Here is an 11,588-nt window from a genome sequence, read left to right on the forward strand (position 1 = left end):
ACTCTGCCATTATGCTACCATAATGATAGTAATGACCTACTGATGGGAAAATGAAGCCTCGTGAAGCTTTGAGATTTTCTTTCTATTTGTGCCGAAAAAGATTCGAAGCTGGCGCCCTGCCCGGGGTTTGTTTCCTGCCTTGAGCCCTGTGTTGGCTGGGATTGGCTCCAGCAGACCCCCGTGACGCTGAAGTTAGGATATAGCGGGTTGGATAATGGATGAGGGCGGCATGGTGGAGCAGTGGTAGCACTGCTGCCTCTCAGTTAGGAGACCCGGGTTCACTTCCCAGGTCCTCCCTGTGTGGAGTTTGCATGTTCTCCCCGTGTCTGCGTGGGTTTCCTCCAGGCACTCCAGTTTCCTCCCACAGTCCAAAGACATGCAGGTTTGGTGGATTGGTGATTCTAAATTCTCCCTAGTGTGTGCTTGGTGTGTGGCTGTGTTTGTGTGTGTCCTGTGGTGGGTTGGCACCCTGCCCAGGATTGGTTCCTGCCTTGTGCCCTGTGTTGGCTGGGATTGGCTCCAGCAGACACCCGTGACCCTGTGTTCGGATTCAGCGGGTTGGAAAATGGATGGATGGAAGATTCGAAGCTTTGAAGCCTCAGCTCCAGTATGAACAGCGACATCTGGTGGTTAACTGAGGTCAAGTCATCTTTTGAAGTGAAGAGGTAATCGCAGTTTCAGCCTCATGTCACCAGTAAAAGTTCAGAAAAGTCTTTGCTCATTTAATTCTGCTAAGGTCCTTGTCAATTTATACTATTTAATGAATACACAATCATTAGATACTAAATAATGTATTTATTAGAAGATTAAAATGTTAAGCAATAGTAACTGTGTACTTTTTGTATCAAAAATGCAATTAAACAGCTTTTATGAAAACACTGAATAAAAAACTGCTAAATTAGCTACAATAGAACGCTTCGAGTGATACTAAATGAAGAGCGATTTGGGAGCCGTGCCGAAAGAGTAAAAGTATTGAGTGATAGGAGCATAGCACACTCAGCTACCCGGATGGGCCCTGCGCATGCTTACTGGCAGTGATACCGCTCTGAACTACGCGGAGCGCGTGCGCGCGCTCGCAGTAACTGGGCGGGAATGCTAACGATACAACAAGAAGGTAAATGACGTCAGCTGAGCGCGTCCGCCTGTCACAGAGTGGGAGTGGGCGTGCTGGCGAGCAAGGGGAACATCGGCAGACATTCGCAGCTGCAGCACTTGGGTACCACCGGTAAGTGTTGAGCTTTTGGGAGAGAAATGTTACGCGAACGTGCACATGGAAATTTGAGGCCAAAGCATGGAAGCTTGAGGCCGTGCCGGTCGCTCCATTCCATTGCCGGCCCTGCCAGGATAATAAAGTTAGTGAGACGCTTTACGTGTATTTTTTTGAAAGGTGGTAAAAATAAATAAATATAAGACCACTTATGTTTTGGGTTTCGTCGCAAGTGGTTTGCCAACGCTGACACTTTTTTTGTGACGATGATACTACAGAGAGCGAAAATGAATGATGTTGGCGGTTCTAGCGCATGCGCCATTTTCAAACGGACTTAGTTCCTAAGTCGAATTTTATTTAGAACACTCGAAGAGTCTTGAAGAGAACAAGCTCGCCAACTCCGTTCCCCTAATTTCCACCAAAATAATATCGTAACATATAGAATCGATTTAAGAAAAACACTCTCTTTCCTTAGTACTGGTAGCGCTGTATAGTTGAAGTCTTTAGTTTTCATACACTTACGGTGAGTTCCTTAAAACTCCCTTTCTAAGCCCTCCGCAGGTTTTATACTAATAAACTGTAAATTTGGCCCACCGTTTAAGACATCTGCTTTGTGCAGGTCGAAAGTCTGGTTTTCTAACTGTGTTCACAGACCTCCGCAAAAGTAACGGTTAGCATAAATGAAAGACCTGAAAGTGAACAAAAAAGGACATTAAACAAGGAATTAAACTCCACCAAGAGTAGGCTTAAACATAAACCCCCCCACCTGCACCTGTTTGACCTGAAAAATCTAGTTAATATTAATATTAAGAGAGTATCCTATTTTTTTTATTTAGTTTTTTTACTTTAAATGTTTGTATCGTACAGTGGGTTTACAAATATTCCCATTTTTTGCCTTACAGCCTTAAATGTAAACACACACTAATATTTCTTCCCAGCTTTACTTACTCAATGCACCCGATAACATCCAAATTAAAGATATCACAGCTACAGTTCAGAAGAATTATAAAAAATAAACAACGAGACCTACTGAGATGAATAAAGGATCACCCCCCCCCCCCAATGTCAATGTCATTTTGTTGCCCCCCCTTTTGCTTTAATGACCACCTTGAGTCTGATGTGAATCTTCTCTATCACCTTTGCACACCTAGATTGAGCCCCCTCAATATTTGCCCCCCACTCTTCTTTACAGTTGAACTGTTCAAGTTCTCTCACATTGGATGGTGATGTTGGTGGTCTGCTATCTTCAGATGTTTCCACAGATTTTCACTGTGATTGAGGTCTGGGCTCTGACTGGCCACACCAGGACATTCACTTTTCTCTCCTTCAGCCACTGTGTGGTCCATTTTGCTGTGTGCTTCGGGTTGTTGTCATGTTGAAATGTGAACATTCTGCCCATCTTCATCTAAATTGTAGAAGGTAGCAGGTTTTCCTCCAGAATTTTTTGGTATTTTGCCCCATCCATTTTTCCTTCTACCCTAACGAGAGCCCCAGCCCAGAAAACAGGATGCAGCCCCCTCCATTGCTTTACTGTCTGTATGGTGTGTTGTGGATGGTGAGCTGCATTGGTGGACCATTTGGTGTTGAGGCCGAATAGTTTGATTTTGGTCTCCTCTGACCATAAGACCTTTTTTCACTTGGCATCAGAATCTTCAAGGTGCATTCTGGGAAAGCTCAAACGAGCCTTCATGTGGCCTTTCTTGAGAAGTGCAACCCTCCTGAACAAGCCACAATGGTGGAGCGCTTGTGAAATTGTTGTCACCTGCACACCATTAATGACCACTCTGTGCCATCAAATCCTGTAACTCCTTCACAGTGGCCATTGGCCTCTCTTACCAGTGTCCTCCTTGCTCTCCCATCCAGTTTGGAGGGTCCTAGTAGTACCAAACACTTCTTTTTGATGGACTTTACTGAGCTCCTTGGGATTGATAAAGCCTTTGAAATGTTTTGGTCTCCATCTCCTGCCTTATATCTGTCCACAACTCTATCCCTGAGATCTTTTGAAAGTGGCTGGCCACCCATAGTTAGGTGTTTGCTGTCAGTTGCTCTACCAAGGAAGGGAATGAATGGACCAGGAACAGCTTCACTAATCACACTCATTACAATTGAGCACAGCCAGTAACTGCAATGGGAATGAGGGGCACTGACACCTGATTGAGGTTGGGGGGGGGGGGGGGGGTTCCTTTATTAATCTCAGGATTTCTTGTTTTTGATTTGTTATCATTCTTCTGAACTGTAGCTGTGATATCTGTCACTTGGATGTTAGAGGGCGCATTGAGTAAGTAAAGCTGGGAAAAAATATTAGTTTGTGTGTTTACATTTAAGCAAAGAAATGGGAATATTTTTAAGTGGGGGGGGGGGGAGTCTTTTCTATACCCACTGTATCTTTATTTGAGTTGCTGTTGCATTTCTATCATCTTGAACCAGCCTGGCCGTTCTCCTCTGACATCTGCCATCAGTAAGACATTTTTGCCAAGCAGAGAACTGGCGCTCACTGGATTGTGTTCCCCTTTTTTCGGTCCATTCTCTTTGAACTCTAGAGATGGCTGTGTGTGAAATTCCCAGTAAATCAGCACTTTGTGAAATTCTCCGAGCAGGCCCGTCTGGCACTGAAAGAACCACGCCACCATATTCAAAGTCACTCCAGTCCCCTTACGTCCCCATTCTGATGCTGGGTTTCAACTTCAGCAGGTGGTCTTGACGGGGTCTACAGGCTGAACTGCATCGAGTTGCTGCCTTATGATTGGCTGATTAGATGTTTGCGTTAACGAGCAGGTGTACCTAATAAAGTGGCCGCAAAGTGTATATGAATCTAGAGTAAATGAATACTTAAAACATTGATCATATTTATTAAAGCACCAACATAAAATCCAAGAATGAATGATTAAAAACAAAGACTAAGTAATATCGACAATCACACTCTTACAGCAGGGCAGTAACGGTGACACAAATTCCAAACCTTTCTCTTCACCTTCACGATGATCTGCCTTTCTGTCAACCCTCGTGAGGTTTTGAATTCCTGCTCCAAAGTGTTCAGAACCTTCCAGTTCTTACTGAACTATTGACCCACCCTGGACATTCCCCACAGCGGTGGTCTAATCCTTCTTTTGAAATACACTGGATTCACTTTTTTGTTTTTCGGCTTTATGCTGAAAATCATTTACGTTATTTATTTTTCCCCTCGTTAAGCAACACTCAGAATGAGAAAGCGAAAACAGGATTTGAGACCTTTTTCTAAATGTATTAAAATTGGGGGCTGGCAAGAAATCATAATAAGGTGGAAGTGACACTTTTTATTGACACAAGTATTCCGACCCTTTGCTCAGTACTTTGGAAGCGTTTACAGCATGGAGTCGTCTTGGGTTGGATGCAACAAGCTTCACAACCTGCATTTTTCCGATTTCTCCACCATTCTTCTCAAGCTCTGTCAGGATGGAGACGACAGTTGGTGGTAAGCAATTTTTTTCAGATCTCCCCAGTGGTGTTTTGAATGGGTTTAAGTTCAGGCTGTGGTTTGTGCAACTCAAAGTCATTCCCAGAGTTGTCCCTAAGCCTCTCCTGTGATGTCTTTGCTTTGTGCTTAGAGTCCTGGTCCTATTCAAAGGTGGGCCTTCAGCTCTTTCTTAGGTCCAGAGCACTCTGCAGCAGGATTTCATTAAGGACCTCTCTATACTTTGCTCCATTCATTTGTTTTCCTGTTGCTACCATAGACTCGCTTCACTGTTGGAATGGTTTTATGCCCTGAGCCCTGATTTGAATCCATTCGAACATCAATGGACAGAACTGAAACATGGAGCCTGGAGAAGACCTCCACCAATCCCCCCCCCCCCCCCCCCCCCCCCCCACACACACTCCCCTCCCCTCCCCCACCTTCAAACCTGACCCAACTGGAGTAATTTTTTCAGGATTAATAGGCCAAATGAGCCGTGGACAGGTGCAGAAGTCTTGTGGAAAGCTGTGGGAATCGCTTACCTGCAGCGATTGCAAACTTTACAAGGTTGTATAACCAAACGTTAGGTGAAAGGTCCCATTATTTTTTGTCCATGCCATTTCTGCTGTTTGAAATATTCTGATGAATCAGAACTATAAGCAACTTCTGATATAATATATAGTTCAATACAAAATAAACTGATGGGTGCTGATGACTTCAATACTTTATTTCCAAGACAGCTGTGGATTCTTCCTTTTTTCATGAAAGGGTACCAACAGATCTCTCCACGTCTGTGTAAGATCTGTGCTCCTTATATTTTAACTGTATTATGGAGAGTATTAGTTAAAGCAGGTAACCAGATAAAGTATCTTCCTTTAATTTTCAGTATTGCATTTCATGTTATGCTTTTATAAATTACAATAAACCATTTTAATTTCATTTTTGGTCTAGATTGTTACATTTTTCCTGCTTCCAGAGGTTCTGATGCGAGGGGCACCAACCGAAGGGTCAAATTTTTTTTTTATGAATGTGAAAAACAGGATGGCGGGAGTTTTGGACCTACAACAGGTACCCAAACTTATTAAAGTCCCCATCACTAGGGGTCTAGAATTTCATGCTGAACCTGAAGGACCCTCGGGTCATCACTACCACCAGATCTCTCGCAGCTTAGTCTCGGAAAGAGTGACTGTCAAGCCGGGTGTTCCCACAGACCGAGTCCTTGACACCTTTTCGTGTATTTTATTAAGGAGCTTCATGTTTTGTTTATTTTCCTTTTCACAGGAGACATCATTCCAGTGAGTGGTCTTGCAATGAAATGTGTCACAGCTTCCAGTCCAGGCCTGTGATGGCAAAGAAAAGCCATTTTCAGTCTGTAAATGCTTCAGAAGAGGCCGTACCACTGAACGTGGTTTCCCCTAAAGTCGATGTCATGGAGCAAAAAGTGACCCACATCAAAGAAGAGGATTGTGAGTGGGATCCTACTGTCTATGCGCAAGAAGAAGGTCTTCTCGTGAAACAGGAGACTGAAGACGGGGGGTCTTGTGTTTTGAAAGAGGAGGTCTTGGAGGATGGATCCATTGGTGTTAAGACCGAGGATCCTGAGCAGAACTTGAGTGAGCTTGGAATGCAAAGCTGTGAAATGGCCGGCATTCTGGAGCGAGATGAATCATCGGGGTCGGCTTCTCTGCGAACAGAGGCGGTGCATTTGGGCTCAGCTAAGTGGGGTCGAAACTCTTCTCCGCAGCCTTCTGGTGTTTCCAAGCCAGAATGGTGTGAGCTGAAGGACAAAACCATTGAAGAGACTTGTGATGGGAAAGAGAAGAATGAAAACCTGTCATCAAGGAAGGCAGACCTTTGTAAGTAACACAACATAAGCTGACCCTCTAAAACCTGTTTAATCAAATCAGGGGTGTTGAGGGTGCAGAGCCTCATCCCAGCAATATCAGGTGTGAGGCCAGTCCATTGCAGGGCCTACTCACACACACACACACACACACACACACAACTAAATTCGTGTTTGTAACCAGGATTCATGCTCCAGTTTGTTGTTGTAATAGTTTTCTATTTAAGGACAAGAAGGGAAAATCCCATCCACTTTTGAATAATCTAATTAGTGCTATAAAAGGTGATGCTGCATGTCAGTTTAGTTTAATGGAAGATTTATTATCCATCTGTGGCCACCAGGGGATGCTGCAGCTCCCTAAATACCCAACAAAAATGCTTGGAGACAAGTTCACCACTCATGAGGAGGATTTTATTGTGTGGTAAGAGCTTCCCACACCACAATCACAGTCACAAGCACAGTAAACTCTTTTTTTTATTTTTTCTCCTCTCTGTCACCTCTCTGGCTTCTTTCTGCTGCTCTTCTCTGCAAGTTTTATCCTCCTCCTCCTCACTTTGGCTTCTGGAGTTGAGGAATGGAGTTTCTGTCATGAAGGAGATGCCAATAGCTGAAGAGTGGTGACTACAAGACTCCAATTCTTCTAGTGTTTCACACACACACTTGCTCATGGGAGGCAGACCAGGGGGGTGGCGAGGTACACTGACTCCCTCCATCTCTTTCAATCCTCTGCATACCATCCATGGGGAAATCCCACACGGTTCCTGGCGCCCCACGATGACGTCACTTCCGTTTTGTGGTGCACACGATGACGTCAGTTCTGATCTTTTCTGCCACACATTGACATCAGTTCCGGTCTTTTCTGTCACATGATATTCTCACTTCTGATTCCGGTGGTCACGCTGGCGTCACTTATGCTTTTTCATTGCCACTTCCGGTCCCAATGACGCCACTTCCTGTTTCAGCGCCACTTCTGCTCCCGATGACAAAACTTCCTGTCTTGGCCGCCATCTTCACAGTTTCTAAATGATTTCTCTTTTGGATTTTGTACCGAGCAAAACTCAACCAAGGATACCCATTTGCAGCTGGGGCGTATTCTACGGGTTTGATGGCTCCTGTGTATTCTCGTCACAATAGAATAAACATCTTTGTTTACAATAAAAAAAGAAAAAAACAATACAAAAGATGGTGCTTTAGGGATTTCTCCGCAAACAAACTGGATTTCACAGTACATAACCAAGACACATACTTATTTGGTTGACACTTTTTATCCTCACATTTGAGATACCATTGGTTCCGTTTCTTTTCTTTGTCCAGTTGGAGCCCAGGCAGAGTGAAGTGACTTGCTCAGGGTCACACACACTGGGGTCAGTAGTGGGATTTGAATGCACATATTGCATATAATCTCTCAATGGTTTCATTTGGTCTCGGATTGCAGTGGATGTCGAAGGCAGTTAAACGGCGTGCAAACAGTCGAATCTCTCGGCGACACCGCAGCATGCAATATGTCACAAAGTTCTCTTCCTGCTTCCCCTTTCAAATACACAACATTTATGAGGCCATTGGTTCTACTTTGTTTTTGGCTTTTCCAGCAGGAGCCCAGGCAGGTCAAGTGACTCGCTCAGGGTCACACACTGGTGTCAGTAGTGGGATTTAGGCCAAAGCTTTAATCACTGGGCCACACTGCCTGCCATTTTATGGTGCACAGTTCTGGACTGTGGCCCCAGTCGTTCATCCTTCGTTGTGCCAAGTTTAGATTTCATATCCCAGGGCAGTGACAGGTTCTACTGTTTGAGGCACACGGTGTTCCACCTCCCCAGTTTGGAAACCTGCATCTGAACAATCTCTGAAAACAAATATTGCAGGGACTGTTTGTTTGTTTTAATTTTATTTATTTATGGGGGAGAGGGGGGGGATATACACTACTGGTCAAATGTGTTAGAACACCTCAGTTCTATTTATGGGGGGGTTGTTATATATTCTACTGGTCAAATGTGTTAGAACACCTCAGTTCTATTTATGGGGGGGTTGTTATATATTCTACTGGTCAAATGTGTTAGAACACCTCAGTTTTATTTATGGGGGGCATTATATACACTACCGGTCAAATGTTTTAGAACACCTCAGTTTTATTTCTGGGGGGGGGCGTTATATATACTAATGGTCAAATGTTTTAGAACACCTCAGTTTTATTTATGGGGGGCATCATATTTTCTGCTGGCCAAATGTTTTAGAACACCTCAGTTGTTCTGCAGATGTATTCAACTGAAATGCAGTGAATGGCCTCACATGATAATAAGGTATGCGGTAAACTGCCAGAGGGCTACATTTAAAGTTTAGGTTAGCAAAACCTGAAATAAAAGGAAATTTCTGAAGTTTACCAATGGGCCTCCTTCAGGGAACAGCCAATAGGTAACAACCTACGGATGTTCTGCAGCAATTAAAGTTAATGAAGCCCTGCTATTTGAAGCAAACAATTTGCATAGGTGTCCCCATTTGTGGCGATTACTTAAAATCCCTCTGTCCGTCTGTCTGTCTCTGTTCAGTCAGAGTTGGGAGAGACTGTGCTACTACACCCTCTGAAGTCCCCATCGGCTTCCTGGGATTGCACAGATTATGTAAATGAAGGCTATGACTGAAAATCCCTTCAGAAGTAATCTAATGTGACAAAGGCTTTAGTTTGGTTTCCTAAGACAATGCTGTTTTTCTCAGTGGCCAGTCTATTTCAATAAACCACACACACTTTATTTCTTCTTCTTCTACTATTACTAATGATAATAATAGAAAACAAAGATTAATTGTCCATTTTTTGTCTTTACAGGCTCACAGGAGAGTGACTGCCTTTCCCAGCATTCACTTGCTCAAACTTCCCTTCAGTATGAATCTCAACCAAAAAGGGAGGAAGAAAATGTAGGAAACATATCATCTGTGCCAGGCAGTTTGATCTTGTCCTCTCTGCCATCTCCGTCTCTGCCTGTTGTGAAAATAACAAGGATAGATGCTGTCAGTTTGCCTCAGCAGATGACAAATCCTAATCCAGTGGCTTTGTATGTTTGCCAGAAATGTGGGAAAACGTTTAAATGCAAATCCACTTGGGACGATCATGAAAAGGTTCATGTGGTAGAGAAGCAGTATTGCTGTACTGAATGTGGTAGACGATTCTCACACAGCAAGAGTCTTAAGACTCATACAAGACTTCATGTGATAAAACAGGCATATTCTTGTACTGAATGTGGCAAAAAGTTTTTACTGTTGGGCAATCTTAAGTCGCACACAAGAATTCACACTGGAGAGAAGCCATATAGCTGTCAAGATTGTGGTAAACAGTTTTCCCATCGTAGCACTCTTATAACACACACCAGAATTCACACTGGAAAAAAACTCTACTGCTGTACTGAATGTGGCAAACAGTTCTCTCAGTTGGGGAACCTTAAATCGCATGCAAGAATGCACACTGGAGAAAAGCCGTATAGTTGTAATGAGTGTGGTAAACGATTCTCACACAACAACAATCTTCAGACACACAGAAGAATTCACACAGGGAAAAAGTCATACTGCTGTACTGAATGTGGCAAACAATTCTCACAATTGGGGACTCTTAAAACACACACAAGAATCCATACGGGAGAGAAGCCTTATTCATGTACCGAGTGTGAGAAACGATTCTCACAGTTGGGAAATCTTAAAGCCCATGAAAGAATTCACACTGGAGAAAAACCGTATTGCTGCTCAGAGTGTGGTAAACGATGCTCAAGGTTAAGCAGTCTTAAAGAACACTCCAGAATTCATACAGGAGAGAAGCCATATTGCTGTTCTGAGTGTGGTAAACGGTTCTCTCACAGCAATAGTCTTTTAATGCACACAAAAATCCACACAGGAGAGTATTCATATTGCTGTTCTGAATGTGGGAAGCTATTCTCAAAATTGAGCGCTCTTAAGGCACATGCAAGATTTCACGCAGGAGAAAAATCACTTTTGTAATTGGTATGGGAAGAGATTTTCACAAACACTGTTTAGGCAACTGCAAGATTTCGCATAGGATATTTTCTGCAAACTTTATGGACTTAAAAACAGCTTTACAAACCTGATATGCTTAATCCGGACTGGGGTCATGGGGTCTGATGGAGACTGTCCCAGTTAGCATAGGACACAAGGCCATCACAGGGTGAACACACACCCACACACACAAACACCATGCACAAGCTAGGGCCACTTTAGTGTTTCCAATTCACCCATCCTGCATGTCTTTGGACGGTGGGAGGAAACCCACACAGACACATGTAAAACATGCAAACTCCACAAGGGGAGGACCCAACGTGCGAACCCTGGTTGTCTTACTGCTTGACAGCTGCAATGCTACCAACTGCATCACCATGCCACTTTACAAACATACCATTGGATAAATTAAAATCCTTGCTGCTATAACATGGGATTGACAAAGAGAACTTGAAATACTTAAAAGTAAATTTGTAAAACTGTTCTGGGTGTGGTAAACATTTCTCACACAGCAGCAGTCTTCAAAGATCTGCACAAATTCACAGTGGCAAACTGTCTTGATGGGCCCTGCTGTGGGCTGGCGCCCTGCCCGGGGTTTGTTTCCTGCCTTACGCCCTGTGTTGGCTGGGATTGGCTCCAGCAGACCCCTGTGACCCTGTGGTTAGGATATAGCGGGTTGGATAATGGATGGATGAAAACTGTCTTGATGGTGTACCGATTGTAACAAATGACCCACAAGATCAATGCGGTCTTAGGTTTCACACCAAAGCGCATGTAAACTGTGGAAAAGGTCAAGTATATGAGTTATAGAAACACAGGAAGATTGTAGTTTGGAAAGAATAATAAATAATTCCAACAGTGGCTTATCACAGAGCAATTTTTCAGCTGGTACATGATGGAAAACGGATGCAGTGAAACGAGATAAAGTCATGAAGTGAAAACAGTCAGCCTGGACGATTGAGGTATTGGTTTAAAGCAGGGGTGCCCACACTTTTTTGGCTTGCGAGCTACTTTTAAAATGACCAGGTCGAAATGATCTACCTACATTAAAAATGCTATTTATCTATATCTACAGTTAGGTCCCTAAATATTTGGAGAGAGACAACTTTTGTCTC

At 43.5% G+C, this 11,588-nt stretch overlaps 1 protein-coding gene across 1 annotated transcript; it reads left to right on the top strand.

Annotated features, from left to right (window-relative positions):
* Positions 1-1,118: 1,118 nt before the first annotated feature.
* On the top strand, positions 1,119-10,818 carry LOC127527821 (gastrula zinc finger protein XlCGF57.1-like). The gene is made up of 3 exons (XM_051927713.1): positions 1,119-1,225; positions 5,919-6,493; positions 9,299-10,818. The coding sequence occupies exons 1-3, from the start codon at positions 1,119-1,121 to the stop codon at positions 10,456-10,458; spliced, it is 1,842 nt and encodes a 613-aa protein (XP_051783673.1). The 3' UTR covers positions 10,459-10,818.
* The last annotated feature ends 770 nt before the right edge of the window (positions 10,819-11,588 follow it).

This window comes from Erpetoichthys calabaricus, chromosome 5 (assembly GCF_900747795.2).
Source record: "Erpetoichthys calabaricus chromosome 5, fErpCal1.3, whole genome shotgun sequence".
In the NCBI taxonomy this organism is placed as follows: domain Eukaryota; kingdom Metazoa; phylum Chordata; class Cladistia; order Polypteriformes; family Polypteridae; genus Erpetoichthys; species Erpetoichthys calabaricus.

Coding starts and splice junctions, on each gene's coding strand:
- LOC127527821 (XM_051927713.1), top strand. CDS start 1,119: ATGACGTCAGCTGAGCGCGTCCGCCTGTCACAGAGTGGGAGTGGGCGT. Junction 1,226..5,918: donor GCAGCACTTGGGTACCACCG/GTAAGTGTTGAG, acceptor TCCTTTTCACAG/GAGACATCATTCCAGTGAGT. Junction 6,494..9,298: donor ATCAAGGAAGGCAGACCTTT/GTAAGTAACACA, acceptor TTGTCTTTACAG/GCTCACAGGAGAGTGACTGC.